Source organism: Triturus cristatus, chromosome 5_2, assembly GCF_964204655.1.
Source record: "Triturus cristatus chromosome 5_2, aTriCri1.1, whole genome shotgun sequence".
NCBI lineage: Eukaryota > Metazoa > Chordata > Amphibia > Caudata > Salamandridae > Triturus > Triturus cristatus.
In genome coordinates, this window is record NC_140588.1 from 1,068,914,475 (window position 1) to 1,068,933,440 (window position 18,966).

Here is an 18,966-nt window from a genome sequence, read left to right on the forward strand (position 1 = left end):
CTGGATATCATGAGGACAGCTCTCATTACAGCAGGCTCCCTCCGGCGCTTAATTTTTTATATAAGAAAAGAAATAAATTTGTGCCTCTTGTCAAGAGAAATTTTTAAAAAATGTTTTATGTCCTCTGGGATTATTTTATCGTCACACCTTATTTATAAATACCTCATACTTATCCAATCAGACCACATACATACAACATGCAGTCCCAAAAGGTCACTGCTGAGACCAGTGTTTGCAACATATTGGCACAAAACCTGCAGTAAGTGAAGTAATGATTGTAATTTATTAGGACAATTATTTCTGAAAAATACAAAGTTAAAAACATTTATATCCACAACTTACATAAGAAAAAGTTCATCACATCACAATTTTCAAACAATTAATCACAATAAAAGATCATTTAAAAAACACAACTTGAGAGTAAAAACAGACAGTAAACTTTGGCCTAAATCGCCATAATCCCTGATGACGTAAACATTTTTTTTTAAATTTCTGTCTGAACCCCAGTCCTTTGGGTCACCAAGGGTTCCTCTCTTTTTCAAAATAGCCTCTTGTCAAGAGGCCACTGCAGCTTGCACCACACATTGCCCCTGCTATGCTGCCAATGATAGTAACAACACAACTACTAACCATCACACTTCTACATGTGTGACAACTCAGACTGTTTCAGGTCCCCAACGCTATAAGAATGACTTGGGTGACAGTTAATAGTAATTTTTAATGTTTATTGAATTCATAATTAACTGTTGTGTAGTCATCCCTATTTTAGCCTGACAGCACCACCTTGTGCCAGACTGTCACAAGTGCCAGTGTTGACAATTAAGTACCAATGCCAAACACCAGAAACCACCAGCTCAAATTAAGCACTGCTGTCACCTGTTGATCCTCAAACTTCCCACTGACACACGTCCTTCCCACAGAGGCCAATGATCATGCAGGGTTCAGACCTCGGAGCCCTCTTCGTCTGAAAGCACCCTATCACCCTTGATGAGTCATCTTCTTTTGGCTTCTCCTATCCCCTATTGGCAGAAAGCACACACATCATCTTCTCCTGCCAGGCGAACGCCACAGACTCCCTACAGTACATCTGCCACAGGACAGCCTTCCGATAACTAATGGTCAACTACACTACAGCAGACAGTCCACTTCACCTGCAACATTAAACTCTGCCTCTCTTAATATATTTTGCCCTTGAAGATTGTCATCAACCTAAAAGTGTAGTATGACAGACTGAGGAGGCTGAACCCATGGTTACCCGCTTTCACTTCAACATGTGTTAGAGCCAGGCTTCCGCTCTACCAGGCCAAAATCCTGTTCAACTCAAAAGTCCAGAGCAAGGCCAGCTATTGTTTATTTTGTTTTTTTAGGATTTTTATACAGTGTTCATATCTCTTTGTTGTGTTGACAGGCAGGTGTGGTAAAAAAAAAAAATAGCAGTTCTCTGGGCCCAATTTCATTTATGAAGTGCTAAAGAGAGTGCACTGAAGTGCCACACAAAGAAGAAAACAAAAATAAAGAAAGTCTTGTATGGAACTAAAACAGGCAGGCCTTTGTCTATTTAACATTTCTTTTCAAGCAGAGATGTATTGCCATAAACTGCCTAACAAGTGGAGTTGAAGCAAGTGAAAAGTATGTACAACTTTATAGGATAAAAAAAAAAAATCAAGCACCTCACCTGAGGAGTGTTTTTTAAAATCCAGGCTTGTTTTGGTTTATCAGCAAGTGATGAAAATAGCTGGGACACTGGCCAGCATGAAAGACAATACAGTACTTTGGCGTCAATTATTCCCCCCGCCACTGCTTCCATATGCTGCTGGGACAGAAAATGACTTATCTGGAAAAATCTTTAGGCAATAGGAAGACAAACAGCTGATGAATGTAACCCGCGTCACCATCTTGATAGTGGTGCCCACCTTCGATATCAAAGAGATTGCCCATTTCTGGATAAATATTAAGGAACCTGATTTTATGTAATTAGGAAAAAGACAAAGAAAACACCAGGCTTAAATTCATTGTGTTGATGATGCAGTAAGCCCAGCAAAGACTGCTCTATTTGTATAAAAGAGAGGAAGAAACGCAGCAACACAAGTTGCCAGCTAAGATTAATCCCCAACCATTTATGGTCTGAGGGTTCCAAACAAAGAATCCAAACTCTCATTTGGCCTATACGGACGGCCCTTGTCTTTCTACATGGGGGCCAAGAAGAGTGAGTGGTAAAGGGTAACAGCGTCCACTAAGAAACCTAAGAGGCTCAACTTGTCCGTCTCGCCCTGGTACACTTCATCGGAGACACTACCCTGGACGCTGACCAAAGTGTTCATGGAACATCCACTAGAGATGCTGGTGCTCAAGATTGACCAGGAGCATGAATGGCCTGCAGTGACTAGTCACAAGCCTTTGCAGAAGCGTTTACGTGGAAAATGACGTCGGAGGTTGGTAGTAATATGAAACGTAAAGAATGGTATTTCCTCAGTAAAGGGATAATCCAGGGTGTCTTCAGAGAGTCTGACACCCTAAACGTTGGGAAGGAAGCACTGCAGCTATAGTAGCCATCAAATCTTGGATGGCTATGTGGGAATAGTCTGTGGTCATCTTCAGAGATCAGTTAAAAATGACAGAGGTTTACAAACCTGCGACTCAAGATGACTTGACAGCTGGTGGTTGCCACATGTAGGGGAGGCGTTTATTATTATTTGCAAGCACAGAGCACTTGTGGAGTTCCAGATATTTGTTTTTAAAATTTAAAGGTAAGTTGTTAATCCACCCCTGAGTGTCCACTTGGGAACAAGGCAAAGCAGGTGATTTGTAACAATTTACACAAGCATTGGCATAGCCAATAGGTCTCGCCTTTGGGACCTTATTAGAGATTACAATGCAAGTGCTAGGCAGCCCATTGAAAAGCGTCCGTCATTGGTGAAGCTGGAGACCCGTGGGTGCTGGGTGGGGGTGAGGGTGAGGGGGGGCAGCCCTTCTCAAAGTGAAAGCGGCATGGCGTGCTGTGTCCTGTGAGCACTGGGTGGAGGGGCAACCCTTCTTAAAATAAAAGTAGCGGGGAAGCCCTTCTTAAAGTAAATGCGGCATGGCATGCTGGGTGGGGGGTGCAGCCCTTCTCAAAGTGAAAGTGGCATGGCATGCTGTGCCCTCCAAGTGCTGGATGGAGGCAGCCCTTCCTTAAGTAACAAGCACGATCATGTTACCAATTAACAAGCACGGCCGCGAAACTGAAAGCGACCGCACTGTGTTAATTGGTAACATGATCCACATCAACAAGGGAGGAATGCAGCGGTCACCGTGCACGCCGCTGCTCGCTCCAGAGAGCCAAACGCCATGGAAGTGATCGTTTAGAGAAAAGGCAGGAAATGCACCAGTCTTTGGCCAATTGCGTGCTTTCATTATTGAAAGCCACAATCAAAGGTCAATGGAATGTGTGGAAGTTGCCAAACCCACACGGAGAAGTCTCTATGAAGTTTGGTGTGCTCACAAAAAGACTCCCATAGAGCACCGCATGCGTGCTGCGCTAGGCTCGACCTAAAAAAATGTAAAGATGCATAATACTCCATTTTCATTCTCGATGCTGTGGAATCTCAGGAAGCCTGCCAGAGATGAAGCGAGATTCAAATTCTGCAGTGTAGACATACTGATGGAGATGGATAAAAAAACCCAAACGCATGCACACAGAACCAGGCCTTCTCCAATAATCTAAGACCATGGAATGACCTCTCTCTATGTTTAAGAATTGCCTTACTTTAGTGTTTCAGAAAAGGTCTTGGGATTTCCCTCCAGCTACCTACCACCTAAAGACAACTTCCACCCTCACCAACATTTTGCACATCTCAGGTACTATGTGCTGAAATTTATTTATTATAGTATCCGCCAACAAATCACTTGCTTCTAGACTGTTGGCTGGCTAGTAGGTTCAGGGAGACTGACCAGAAGCGTAAACTGCAAAAATCTCACCAACTATCCTCAGTGCTCAATTGCCCACTAATCATGAACTTCACCGTATGTTCCACCTATAATCTCACCTGATCCCCTTCTTACAAATATCGCAAAGCAAGCTGTACTTGGCACAGAGCAGGGCTTTATTAAATTCTTTCTCCTGGTATTTCAGGCAGGATGTGACCTCATTACAGCATTCCTCCCAAGGAGCATGTCCAAGTGCTACATTACCAAGAACATCTCTGCCAAACGTCTAAGTGCTCCCTACAAAGGGGACGCTACACCTTCTGGTCATCCCCTTATCTCACTAGCAGGATCGCCACCTTTACTTCAAACGGCTCCCTACATTTGGGGTCCCAGCACATCCTGGCAACCTACCTTACCATCTCCCCTACACTTCCAACCAACTGTCCACACAGAGACATAGCAACTCTTGGGCACTGGGCACCTTCCTTTCTCACCAGTAGCGTCTCCTGTACATGCTTAACAGCTGGCTACTCTCTGGAACTAGCACGTCTTGGCCACCTGGAAGCCCCCCCCCATTCTACATCCCGATTCTGCACCTTCATTCTGCATAATACCCCCTGCATTGGAATCCCACGTCTGGGCCACATCTGTAATTTTAATAGTCTCCAAAATCCATCAGATGCTACAGAAATTATCTAAAAGTCTTGAAGAAAATTCCCACACGCCCTTCCACCAGAGCATGAACACTAGAAACAGCTAAGCAGGCCCTACATCTGCAGCAACCGCTACATGTGAATAACATGCCACCAATTTTGTGCCCCTAACCACAAACACCCACATCCGCTCAGTTTTATGTACCACATCTACTATTATCAGACGTTTCATGCATGCAAGCCTGTTCTACAGTAACCTGCATTAGAATCAGCGGAGATAATTATTCACTGAAAAATAAGAGCACAGGGGCTGGTCAGAATTCTTCAGAATGACTGCCAGGGAGTACCACTCACAGCACGACAAGGCAATGGGGGCCAAGCAGGAACCAGCGGGTGAGTGAAAAAGACCTGCTAAGAAAGAAGGCATGTTTCAAGAGGACCTACTGAGAAACTCTTGCTATGAAGAAGGTGGCAGCGGCAAAGTGGGATATGAATGAACCCCACAGAGGTTCTCAATAAAGAGGCTGCCGCATGGGTGACAAGAAGCGTTCTACAAATCTACTGATTACTGAAGGAAGGACACGTGCACATGGTCTAGCTGGAGGAACTGCATGGTAAGCATGTACTAAACTGTATGGCACAGACTGAACAAGCAAAGATTTGTGGGTTAAGACAGCATCAGCCTGCAGAAACAAGCAAGACAAGCCAACAGGAGTATGAATGGATGTGCATGGGAGAGTGCTTGCAACATTCCAGAAAGAGGCACATGTATTAAAAAACTCGCCAAACTGGTAAGCATAGCTTTGCAGGTACTAGTAAAGAAGAATAGGAAGATATAAGGGCTTCTAAAGAAGCGCAGCACAAACCTACAGGGACATATAGGGTTGTGTGGAAATGCAAAGTTACCCTGACTGAGCAGCTCAAGTCCTACACAGACTTGTAGATGTTGGCATGGTGAGCCTGGAGGATCTCCGTGTGGAAGGCTTACGTATACTATGGGTGGCAGGAGGTACAGACTCTTGTGACAGTGCAGACTTGAATAGTCTCTCGGAAGCCCTGTTAGACCGCTCAAGGCATGAAGTCTTCCATATGCTCACAGCAGGCTTATAGGATCTCTCAGGGCATGAACACTTCCATACACTCCCAAAGGGTTTGAAGAATCTCTCGGGTGTGAAGACTTGCATATGGTAACAAGGGACATGCCATATCTCTCGAGGTGTGAAGACTTACATATGATACTTACATATGATCACAGAGGACATGCCATATCTCTCAAGCTGTGAAGACTTGCATATCATCACAGAGGACATGCTGCATCTCAAGGTGTGAAGGCTTGCATATGGTCACAGGGGACATGCCAGATATCACACTGAGTGAAGACTTGCATATGATCACAGAGGACATGCCAGATATCACAGGGAGTGAAGGCTGGCATATGGTCACAGGGGACATGCCAGATATCACAGGGAGTGAAGACTTGCATATGATCACAGAGGACACGCCAGATATCACAGGGAGTGAAGACTTGCATATGGTCACAGGGGACACGCCAGATATCACAGGGAGTGAAGACTTGCATATGGTCACAGGGGACATGCCAGATATCACAGGGAGTGAAGACTTGCATATGGTCACAGGGGACATGCAAGAAATCACAGGGCGTGAAGACTTGCATATGGTCACAGAGGACATGCCAGATATCACACGGAGTGAAGACTTGCATATGGTCACAGAGGACACGCCAGATATCACAGGGAGTGAAGACTTGCATATGATCACAGAGGACACGCCAGATATCACAGGGAGTGAAGACTTGCATATGGTCACATAGGACACGCCAGATATCACAGGGAGTGAAGGCTTGCATATGGTCACAGGGGACATGCCAGATATCACAGGGAGTGAAGACTTGCATATGGTCACATAGGACATTTGAATTTGAAGATTTATTTATAAAGCGCAGCTATCACTCCGTGAGGAGTATCTTGGCGTTGGCGTACACGGGGAAAGAAAAAATTCCAGACCAGGGAATTAGATCAGAGCAAAACAACATTCATCAGTGGTGCTGTAAATCCATGTTTTTAGGGCTTTCCTAAATAAATAAAAAAATCGGTGTTACATGATCTAAGATGTACAGGGAGCTTGTTCCAGGCTCTAGCACCCAGAAAGGCCAGTGTTTTAGCACCTTTTAGTTTGTATCTGAAATAGGGCAGTTTGAGGAGATTCGCTGAAGAGGACCTAAGCAGTCTAGTAGTTGTATATGGGACAAAACGTGCCGACAAAAATTTAGGACCCGTATTCATTTTAGCTCTAAAGGTAATCAGGAGAATCTTAAAAAGATTTCTCTTGTGAACCGAGAGCCAATGAAGGCTGTTCAAGGCTGCAGAGGCTGAGGATCTTCTAGGGAGTTTGAGCACCAAACGTGCTGCTGCATGTTGTACCACCTGCAGCTTCTTTAAAACAGCCTTGTTAACTCCAGCCAGGAGGCCATTGCAATAATCAATGCGTGAGAGTATTAAAGCCACCGCCACAGATTTCCTTGCTGGCCGAGGGAGAAACTTAAACATTTTTTTAAAAGATTTTATTAAGCTAAAACAAATACCCGCCACTGCTTTAATATGCGGTAGGAAGGAGAGGGAATTATCAAATTGTACTCCCCGATTTCTAGCGACCTTCACTACCTCCGGCGGTGGTATTGCTCCATCAGGCCACCATTTGGATGGCTGGAAAAGGACGTCAGTCCCGATCGGGAGAATCTCCGTTTTATCCGTATTACATTTTAACTGGTTGTTCATCATTCATTGAAGAACCGCAGTCAAGCAATGTTTGAAGTTTGTTTCAGCCTCCACGGAGTCATTCTCTATGGAGAGAATCATTTGAGTATCATCTGCATATGACATAACCTCTATCCCGAATGATCTAATCAAAGCGATAAGAGGGGTCATATACACATTAAACAACAACGGGCTTAAAGAAGATCCCTGTGGGACTCCTGCCGTAAAGGAGCGTTCTGGGGACAAGAACGCACCTAAGGTGACTGCCTGTCTCCGATTGGCAAGGAAAGATTTGATCCATTTTAGCACCATACCAGAAATGCCGTTGCACTCGAGACGTTTCAAAAGGATATCATGAGAAATAGTGTTGCATGCAGCCGACAAGTCTAGAAGAATCAAAACCGCGTTCTTGCCCCTATCGGCAATCATTTTAAGGGAGTCAGAAATTTCAAGGAGGGCCGACTCCGTAGAATGTTTAGGGCGGAATCCGGATTGAAGCGGGTGGAGGATTTGTTGATCTTCCAGAAATTTAGTTCGTTCTTGATGGACAAAAGTCTCCGTTTTACCTAGCAGAGGGAGAAGCGAAATTGGAAGAAAATTTGAAAGAACGGCCGAGTCAATATTTTGTTTCTTTTTCAATGGTTTAACCAACGCAAGCTTCCACTCAGCTGGGACATTACCAGTCCTAAGGGAGGAGTCGACTATGTGATTAATGATAGGATTCACTACCTCAAGCATTTTATGAAAAATCGACGGAGGGCAGGCATCCAGCGGCGAGCCCGATTTGCACCTTACAATAGCCATAAGTGTCCTATCTAATGGGACAAGTTCGAAAGTGGAAATAGAGACCGTACTTTCCACCAAGAGAGAGTCGGAAAGAAAGTAAAGATTATGCACTGGAAAATCTCTTTGGATTTTTTGAATTTTTTCCTCAAAATACAGGGAGATGCTATCACACAGTGTCTGTGAAGGCGGAAGTTCTCTTTGTTCCGCTATAGGTTTTGTGAAAGACTTCACAATCAGAAAAATCGTTTTCTGGTCGTCCTTAGCTGTGTTTATTTTATTAGTGAAAAATTCTTTTTTTGCCAATTTAATCAAGGAGAAAATAATCTTTTCTACCCTTTTTAAACACTGCTTTTTGTTCCTCGTTATATACCTTTCTCCACTGTCGCTCAAGTTGCTTGCAATGCAAGCGCGCTTGGGCCAGTTGGGGCGTGAACCAAGGAGTATTTAAGTTCTTAAGTTTTTTTGGCTTGTTCCCCTTCTCCAAAGGAGAAAGAGTCTTGCAAACGTTGGATAGCCAGGACTGGAATAAACGTGAATCTGTCTCTGTATTGCCTGTCAACGCCGGGGTGAGAACTTTAGCCAAAGTCGATAGATTAGGGTTTTTTGCAATCTGTGCCCATGAAGGCGCCTGCTGAGGTTCTTTAAGAGACTTCACCACATGACCCTTCAGGGGAATCCTAATCCTGATGGGGATAAAGGAGTGGTCGGACCAAATTAAAGGAGAAGGGATATCTGCTGAAAGCCAGGGCAGGTTAGAACAAACCCCATCAAGAGTATGTCCTGCCAGATATCACAGGGAGTGAAGACTTGCATATGGTCACAGGGGACACGCCAGATATCACACGGAGTGAAGACTTGCATATGGTCACAGGGGACACGCCAGATATAACAGGGAGTGAAGACTTGCATATGGTCACAGGGGACCTGTTCTATCAATGAAATGTGAGGAAAGCATGGAGAAGGCACTCAAAAACTGGGGATGAAGCAAGGAGAAAAAAGCGAAAATGAGGCAAAAGCAGGAAGAAAACACTCAAAAGATGGGGGGAAAGGAAGAGGAAGAGCTATGCAGCCGCACTGGAAGAGCTGGGCCTGGGACCTGCTCAATGAGATCGGGCAGCGGCCTCCATTAAGTAGGTCCTGGGAGGTGGTGGGCACGGCTAGGTGGAGAACGGATGGCAGGAAGGAACGGCAGGAGGGGAAAAACCAGGAGAAAGCAATTTAAACGTGCGTAAAGCAAGGAGAAGGCACTCAAAACATTCAAAGAACAGGAGAAAGGGAAGGGAAAAGCAGTGAAAAATTGGGGGAAACTAAGAGAAAGCACAACAAACTGAGGAAAAAGCAAAGAGAAAACTGAAAAGGAGCGGAAAGCAGGGAGAAGGCACCCATAAAACAGGGGGAAAGGAAGGAGAAAGCACTCAAAAAATGGGGGAAGAGGAAGACAGGCATTCAAAAGTACAGAGCAGTATTGACCTGCAGAGACCTAATGACAGGCAGGCCACCTTGCATCAGGCAGTACAATAAAGACCAATTCAGATGGGGCGCTTCAGCAGCGCACAGAAGGAGCAGTCGTGTTATCCTAATGTATCTTATGGCACATACTGGAAGCTGGCGGTGCACCGTGGGAACATTGGATTTAGCAACAAAGGTACAGTAAAGGAAAGCAGCGCCAACATTCACCTTGGTGTGTTCGATATCCTGAAAATCCACATCATTTACAGACAGCACCTGGTCCCCCTCTTGCAGGCCGGCGCGGTGGGCGTCAGAATCTGGGATCACCTGAGAAAGAAGTTACAGGATAGTTATAGCATCCTCTGTGATCACAAGCGCCAGAATACCATCAGAGCAAGGGACTGGTGACAGAATGGAGAACAGCGTGCTGAGCTCTAGCGCCCAAAACCAATAAACCAATCACTTCTATAGCGCGGCACATCACCCGTGAGGGTCTCGAGGCGCTGGCCACGCAGTGCTTGAAGGCTGTACAACGGCTCAGATACTGGATACATTGGTGGGAGAGAAAGAAAAGAAGCCATATAGAATAAAATTAAAAAGACCTGCCAGATAAGATGGTGAAAATGTCATATCCTGTTATGCTGTATCCTATTGCACTGAAGGACTGTCCAAGGGTTTGCGGCTGGACACTAACTCTAACGACTTGAAACTGTGAAGTGACCAAAATGTTGAGTTTTGTTAATAAACAGAATTTACAAAAAAAAAAAAAAAAAGGCCTGCCAGAAACAGTGTGCACACAACTGCACTGACAACCTTGCAAACAGACTGACAGATGTATGGCGTGCTCGTTATATGGAAGCAGTCATAGAAGATACTGTACGTACCACGGAAGGCCCCCCACCCTGAATATGAAAACATTCTTAAGGAGGGCTACAGGCCAGCCCCCCTTCCCCGAGATGTATGCCATCCTAAGAAGGGGCTCCAGTTCCCTCTCGCCCCTCCCCCCCACTTACCATCACTGTGATAAATCCCGTCCTAAAGGGGCTCGAGTTCCCACTCGCCCCCCCCCCCCCTTACCATCCCGGAGATGAATCCCGTCCTAAAGGGGCCCCAGGTCCCTCTCGCCCCCCCCCCTACCATCCCTGAAATGAAACTCGTCCTAAAGGGGCTCCAGTCCCCTCTCGCCCCCACCCTTGGGATGGGATACTTACGCACGGCTCCATACCACGCCCCCACCCGAGCTGAATCCCCTTCTAAGAGGGGCTCCAGTTCCCTCTCGCCCCACCCTTGGGGGAGAGATCCTTCTTAAGCAGGCTCCAGTTCCCTCTCGCCCCACACTTGGGGGAGAGATCCTTCTTAAGCAGGCTCCAGTTCCCTCTCGCCCCACCCTTGGGGGTGAGATCCTTCTTAAGCGGGGCTCCAGTTCCCTCTTGCTCCTCTCCCCTCCTTGGGATCGGATCCTTCTTAAGGGGGGCTCCAGTTCCCCTCCCCTCACCACCCCTGAGAATGATGAATCTCTTCCTAAGAGGGGCTCCAGTTCCCTCTCGCCCCACACTTGGGGGTGAGATCCTTCTTAACAGGCTCTAGTTCCCTCTCGCCCCACCCTTGGGGGTTAGATCCTTCTTAAGCACCCTTGGGGGTGAGATCCTTCTTAAGCAGGGCTCCAGTTCCCTCTTGCTCCACCCTTGGGATGGGATCCTTCTTAAGTGGGGCTCCAGTTCCCCCCCACCACCCCTGAGATGAATCTCTTCCTAAGAGGGCCTCCAGCTCCCTCTCGCCCCCACCCTTGGGGGTGAGATCCTTCTTAAGCAGGGCTCCAATTCCCTCTTGCTCCACCCTTGGGATGGGATCCTTCTTAAGTGGGGCTCCAGTTATCTCCCCCACCACCCCTGAGATGAATCTCTTCCTAAGAGGGGCTCCAGTTCCCTCTCGCCCCACCCTTGGGGGTGAGATCCTTCGTAAGCAGGCTCCAGTTCCCTCTCGCCCCACCCTTGGGGGTGAGATCCTTCTTAAGCAGGCTCCAGTTCCCTCTCGCCCCACCCTTGGGGGAGAGATCCTTCTTAAGCAGGCTCCAGTTCCCTCTCGTCCCACCCTTGGGGGTGAGATCCTTCTTAAGCGGGGCTCCAGTTCCCGCTTGCTCCTCACCCCTCCTTGGGATGGGATGCTTCTTAAGTGGGGCTCCAGTTCCTTCTCGCCCCACCCTTAGGATGGGGTATTTCTTAACCGGTGCTCCAGTTTCCACTCGCCCCACCCTTGGGATGAGATACTTCTTAAGCAGGGCTCCAGTTCCCTCTTGCTCCACCCTTGGGATGGGATCCTTCTTAAGTGGGGCTCCAGTCCCCCCCCACCACCCCTGAGATGAATCTCTTTCTAAGAGGGGCTCCAGTTCCCTCTCGCCCCACCCTTGGGATGGGATACTTAAGAGGGGCTACAGTTTCGTTTCGCCCCACCCTTGGGGGTGAGATCCTTCTTAAGCAGGGCTCCAGTTCCCTCTTGCTCCACCCTTGGGATGGGATCCTTCTTAAGTGGGGCTCCAGTCTCCCCCCTCCTTACCACCCCTGAGATGAATCTCTTCCTAAGAGGAGCTCCAGTTCCCTCCAGCCCCACCCTTGGGATGGGATCCATCTTATTCTCCACGCCTCCTGCCATGACTGCTACAGTCATATAACAGGAATGGGTGGATGTGAGCGTCCCACTGGCAGCTGAAGGTGACCTAACGCACTCTTTCAGTGTTTGTTTTCACTTTACTGGATTTATGAAAATAGAAGGTATCTAACCGGCGTGTTTACCAGTGGCTCTGCAGGGGCTCAAATCCAATGAGCCAAGCTCCTTTAACAGACGCTAAAATTGGCACATAATAAAAATGGTACCCTAAGGTACTGGCTTATGGCAGGACACAACCTCGTTGTCAATCATTAAATTACATCATTGATCCTAATGAAATTACAATCATTTAACTGCTTTTTAAAATATTGTGCTAAGAAAGTTGGAAAGAGATCCGTTTTTCTGGTATGTAGGGAATATAATTCACTGGTAGAGCATGTTTTTTAATGTTTTTCATCGGTGTCAAGTGTGATTAAACCGAACCCAATATTTTAAAAACAAGTTAGGTTCTTGTAATTTCTCAAGTATGGGTTGTTGTTATGTGTTATGTTAAGGAGTTTGTAGAGCACCTGGTTACTCCGTCTGGAGTGTCACTGTGCTAGAGCCCAAAGCAAGAGGTATCAAGAAACCTGCCCTACACTATCTCATGAATTACATTTGTCTGAAAAACCAGGTCTTCCGAAACAGGACTTTAGAAGGCTCCATTCTCCAGTCAAGAGGAGTTGTGGCGGTGAAAGCGCCATGTGCAAAGGACAACTCTCTGAAGGTTGGTAGGGAGCCAGACCCGGTTGTCGAGTGTGGGCTCTTCCACCTGAAGGGAGCCCTTATGATAGATAGGACAGATCTCTGACTTCTGTTCTAGGCCTAGTCTACCTGGAAAGATGCTAGGTTCCACTACTGTGGAGAACTTGGCTTGGAAGAGCTTCCAACAATGATGCATGGGTGACCACAACAATATAGGCTATTTCTTCAGCGCACAGATCACCAAATACATCTCCAACCTCTAAGTAGGCAGCTCACCGTCACTCTCTTTAGCTTGGAACCCACACAGCAGCATGAGGTGGTCATCAGGTTGGAATTCTCACGACGCGTCCCCTACCTAAGTTGGGAACTCAGTCCAATACATGTGCACCCTCTCGGTCCATTCACATTTGGTACAATCATCCTCTCTGAGCTGAGCCCTGGCCCAAGAGTTCTTCCTGGATCGTCTAGAGGGGTCTTAGTTCCATTTGTATGAATTTACCCCTAGGTCCCCCGCTAAAATGCCTAATTTCAGACATCTGTAATCTCAGTGCATCCTCTTTTTCTCCATCTGGTTAAACCTCCGATTTGTGAAAAATAATCTTAAAACTGAAAACAGAGTATATCTTGCCAATTCAGTGATCATCTCCTGAAGGAACTGTTGATTTGTTCAAATGCAGACATGCTGCGTCTGTAAACAAGACATGTTTACACCACTCACTTGCACAGTCTTCATCTCATACTTTTATTGGTCTTTCAGGCGGAGAGAAGACACTAGATCTAAAACAAAACTCCTAGTGTTTATGACTCTTGTGCTTTCCAGATTGCTTTCCGGGACCTAGAACTCTCCCTACCTCGTGCCCTATCCGCCAAGCTTCCTCCCCGCCCAAAACTTCCTTGGCAATACCCACAAGGTGAACTAATTTCCAACTCAGAGTCAAACTGCGATTCATAAGGGCATCTTATAGTTAATGGAAAGTACCTTGTATTTAATAGTTTATGTTCTTTCTCTTGTCAGGTGTAAAATCAGAGGCTTTCAATTCATTTTATTTTGCCTCAAGAACAGAACAGGATCCATACTCCTAATTTCTGGAGTATGTGTTTCTTCAGCATTGGAATTGAATAGGCCCGCTATGACTCTTGGCTTCATGTCAAAATCCAGTTCTCTTAGGGCTCTGTCCAGGGTAACTTGCAAGATCCCTTCACCGGCAAAAGCAGCACTGGCACGGTTATAAAAACCATCAATGACCATGTGGACAACACTTCCTGTTTCACTGATCCTGATAAATTCCAATCGCTGCAGTGTCAGGATATACCGGGTCATGAATATCCCACCCTTCTCCACGCCAATCATATTTGGGGCCCTAATGTAATCAAAACGTCCCAGAAATTTGAATCTGGTCTTTAGTTACTTCATAATTCTAGCTGCGCTTATTTCAAAAATCACATGAGAATATACTGTAAACATAAATACATAAATGTCTGAAAACAAAAGTTGCTGCAAGCCCATCAGTTATTTGTGAAATGTGTAATGTGAATGGCAAGTGATAGGTCATATCACTAGTCAGATCATCTCTGTCGTTTTTACAGTCATTTGTTACATTAAGGGTGGGGTCGTGCACACTGTATTTCTGGTGCGGTGGTGGTGGATGCTAGGTGTACAAGCTGTGGTTTACAGAACTGGTCAAGGCTGGGAGTTTCAGGTTTACTCAAGTATCATCTTACAGGATGGCACAAAACCACTGATGTGGGACTCCACTGGACTCCTGCCTAGACCACACCACGCCTGGGTGTTGGGTAAGCCTGGGTAGGACTGGCAGCGCCTTAAGACTAAGGTGATCCCGCCTAGCAATGGAGTAGACAACTTTCGACTAGTTCTGGCCTGGATGAACTCCCCTACCTACCACTAAGAACTTGGTCTATTGAAAAACCTATAATTTGCAACTTGTGATTAGCACATTTTAATTGTAATCACCCTAAACTGTTTATGTATTGTAACTTTTCATATGTAAAGCTCTCTGATGCCCGCAGAGGTTACTTTGTGCTATATAAAACTCAAATTAAATATATAACTTGGTAGGACATTCAACCGCTGGCATTGCTCTTGTCGCTACGCTGGGAGTACCTGTGGTTTTTAGATGGAGCTTATGTTTGGGTGCTTTTGTCATTAGGTGCATGCGTGCAGCTGGCGACACTGCGGCCGTACCGCCAGTGACGCAGAGCTTTAGTGAGGGCCCAAGTAGTATCTGACTCGGGGGGGGGGGGGGTCTCCTTGTCTAGCAGAGGGTTACACCTCCACATGGACTCCTCTCTCCATCTCATACCCAAGGCACCAGAAGCCCACTGCTGTGGAGGTGGCTTTTGGAGCACTCTTCATCCCACCTAGCACTGCTCCTCCCAGGATCTTCCTGTGGGCCCTCATTTCTTTCCTGAGCTCCACAGAAGTACCAGAAGCAGCTGTACAAGGCCATGTGTGTCCCAGATGCAAGCAAGCCATGTCTGCTTGGTGCTTTGTTGGACTCACATTTGTAAATGTTGCCATTCTCCCTTGCAATCATAACCTCTCTTGCAACCGTGGCCCTTGCGGGGGGATTCCCATAGTTTGCATCTTCCTGGTCTTGGGACATATCAAATCATGAATAATGTTCTGCACATTGCTATACATTACATGTGGCACTGAGTTTTTGGCACTCACATATGGTCTCTAGGCTCCTATATAGCACTGCCTGGAATTCCTGGACCTTAGGTTCAGCACTGCTTTTGGGAGGCAAATAAGTTTCTTGTTTCTTGTGCTGGAGTGAGTAGTAGGGGCTGTAGTAGTTGTCCTTAGGGCCTACATTCACAGCAAATGCCAAGCGCATCCTGGGGGCTGGTGGAGAATTTATTTTGAAGTAATTTTTGGTGAAGTGGATTACGCGAGGATGGTTTGCGAAGACTTCTTCGTATTTTGTTGTCATTCTGTGTAATTTCTGGTGAAGTGGATTACGTGTGGATGGTTTGCATAGACCTGTCTGTATTTTGTTTGAGAGGATGTAATCTTACGGCTTGAGTGGTCGACCTCGAAGCTGGAAAAATGGGGTTCGAGTATCGGCAACGATGCTCAACATCCTGTGATTCTGGGCAAATCACTTAATCTCCCCGTACCTAAAAAAAAAAGAAAATGTTTCCTTGTGTAACGAAACTGGTGCTCATGTAAAGCGCTCTGACACCTGATATCTTCAGGTCTAGTTCACGCCAAAAAAAAATAAAAAAACAAGCATTTGCAATGCAATAGGTCTTGCATTACTAAAAGTTTGAGTTATTGGTGTTGCATAATTATTTGCAAAGCCTATAGCTCAAACTTTCAGTAATGTGAGACTTATTGCATTGCAAATGCTTTACCTTTGGTATAATCGCGGCACCCGCGCGTTACTTTTAATGTTATAAGTAAAGCACGGGTGCCGCGATTATACCAAAGGTAAAGAAATAGATGTTTTTTTTCTATTCCTTTACTTTTGGTATAATTGCGGCACCCGCGCTTTACTTATAACATTAAAAGTAAAGCGCTGGTGCCGCGCTTATACCACAAGTAAAGAAAAACAAGTGGTGCGCGCGTCACGCCTGTGTCTGGGCACGATCATAGCTCCTCCCACGGCCTATTGGTGTCTATTACACGCTTGGTGCACGTAATAGACACCAATAGACCATGGGAGGAGCTATGTGCGTGCCTCGGGCCAATTGCTTGCAGTCTTTTAGAATAAGACGCACGCAAAGGTCAATGGGGGAGCTGAAAAGGAAACGCACACGCACGAGTGTGTGCAATTCCTAGGTCAGCTTGATTTCCCCGTTTTTCAACCACTAAAGGTCTCGCGACCTGAGCGAGCACTGCTCCGCAGTGCAACGCAGGTCGCAAGACCTAAAAAGCACTTTTTGGTGAAGAGGATTACTTGAGGATGGTTTGCGAAGGCCGGTTTGTATTTTGTTGTAATTTGTGGTGAAGCGGATTACTTGAAGATGCTCTGTTAAGCCCTATTTGTAATTTGTTGTAATTTCATGTAATCTTTGGTAAAGTGCATTAGGTGAGAATGTTTTGTGAAGACCGGTTTGTAGTTTGTTGTATTTTTTTTATTTCTGGTGAAGTGGATTACGTGAGGTTCGTTGGTGAAAACCTGTTTGTACTTTGATGTCATTTGTTGTAATTTCTGGTGAAGTGGATTATGGGAGGATGGTGTGTGAATACCTGCTTCTCTGAAAGCAATCTGCACCAAACACGTGCATTTACTCACAGGCTTTGATGTTCGTGCTATTTCCTTTTTGTGTCTAAGTCGGATATCCTCAATTTAGTGTGCAGTTCCCGCATAACAATATAATCATTTTACCTCGAGATTTTACACGGCAGCCTTATAACCCATCCAGCCCAGGATGATGGCCTCTCTAACTTCCTGGAAATGTCCACTCTTCTGCTTTTAATTCAAAATTCCTCTTCAATGACTCAATAATTTACCAACGTTGTCTCATCTCAGTGAAATTCTTCTAAAACAATATTTACACATTTAAAAAACACGAGTAAGGATTGTTAGCCTGCATCCTCGACCTCTCCCAATTCGGATTCTACAGCAACCACAGCACTGACACCGCCCTACTTGCTGCCACAGATGACATCTGCACCCTCCTCGACCAAGGCCACACCACGGCCCTGTTCCTGCTTCACCTCTCTGCAGCCTTCGACACCGTCTCCCAAAGCACTCTCACCGCCAGACTCCACGACGCCGGCATACCGGGAGCTGCCCTCGACTGGCTCAGTTCCTTCCTTACCGGCAGAACCCAAAGAATCAGACTCACGCCCTTCCTCTCCAAACCACAGAGATCAAATGCGGAGTGCCCCAGGGATCGTTGCTCAGCCCCTTAATCTTCAACATCTACATGGACCCCCTCGCCGCCATCGTCTGACAGCATGGACTCAGCATAGTATCCAACGACACCTAGCTCATCCTCTCCGTCACCAAGGACCCCCACACCAGCTTCCAGGAAGGACCCTCTACATACTTCGCAAGACCTTCAAATGGAACTACCCCTGAATCCAGAAAGACTGTCACCCACGCACTCATAACTATCAGACTGGACTATGGAAACACCCTCTACGCCGGAATCAACAAATCCCTGCTCCACAAGCTCAAGACCATACAGAACACCGCAGCCAGACTCGTCCTCAGCATCCCTTGACATGAACACATCACCCAACACCTGCGACACCTCCACTGGCTCCCCGTCGAGAAGAGCCTAACCTTCAAGATACTCACCTACGCCTACAAATGCCTCCACAACACCGGACACCAATACCTCAACGAAAGAACCTCCTTCCACGTACCCAGGAGAAACCTCCGACCCGCCGAAACCCCACGCATCCGTAGAGCAAGAACAGGTGGAAGAGCCTTCTCGTACATCGCAGTAAAGACCTGGAACGTGCTCCCCATCAACATCAGAAGCGCCTCCACTCTGCACACCTTCAGGAAGAGCCTCAAGACATGACTCTTCGACTGACCCGGAGCTGCATCAGCACCTTGAGACCCTCATGGGTGAGTAGCGAGCTTCATAATTTCCTGCTTGATTGAATAGCCAGACTTTTCCTTCCCTGGAAAACTAATCTCATTTTGTAGCAAACTTGTTTTGATTCGAAGGAGCAAAATACTGTTAACCTGGCAGTGGAACAGTGAGAATCATATGCAGAAACCAGGATGAAAGTAGGGCGAGGGGGCACTGTACCTGGTCCTGCCCAGGGCACAGCTTTTGAGTCTGTCCATACACGAGGGGGCACCGTGCCTGGTGCTGCCCAGGGCACTGTGCCTGGTGCTGCCCAGGGCACAGTCTTTGAGTCTGTCCATACACGAGGGGACACTCTGCCTGGTCCTGCCAAGGGCACAGCCTTTAAGTCTGTCCATACACGAGGGGACACTCTGCCTGGTCCTGCCAAGAGCACAGCTTTTGAGTCTGCCCATACACTGAGATACATGCTCTCTCTCTGGAGTATGACAATATTATTGAGGGGCAGATGTGTGTGGGTGGGGCGGCTGTGC

General features: G+C 46.6%; 1 protein-coding gene across 4 annotated transcripts in view; it reads right to left on the reverse strand.

The window, feature by feature from the left end:
* Positions 1-18,966, reverse strand: part of PDZD11 (PDZ domain containing 11) — a 119,998-nt gene that overhangs the window by 7,804 nt on the left and 93,228 nt on the right. For all 4 annotated transcript variants that reach the window (XM_085608363.1, XM_085608364.1, XM_085608366.1 and 1 more), the window contains one exon: positions 9,797-9,895. In XM_085608363.1, coding sequence (XP_085464489.1) covers positions 9,797-9,895 — 99 coding nt within the window. The remainder of the gene's footprint in view (positions 1-9,796; positions 9,896-18,966) is intronic.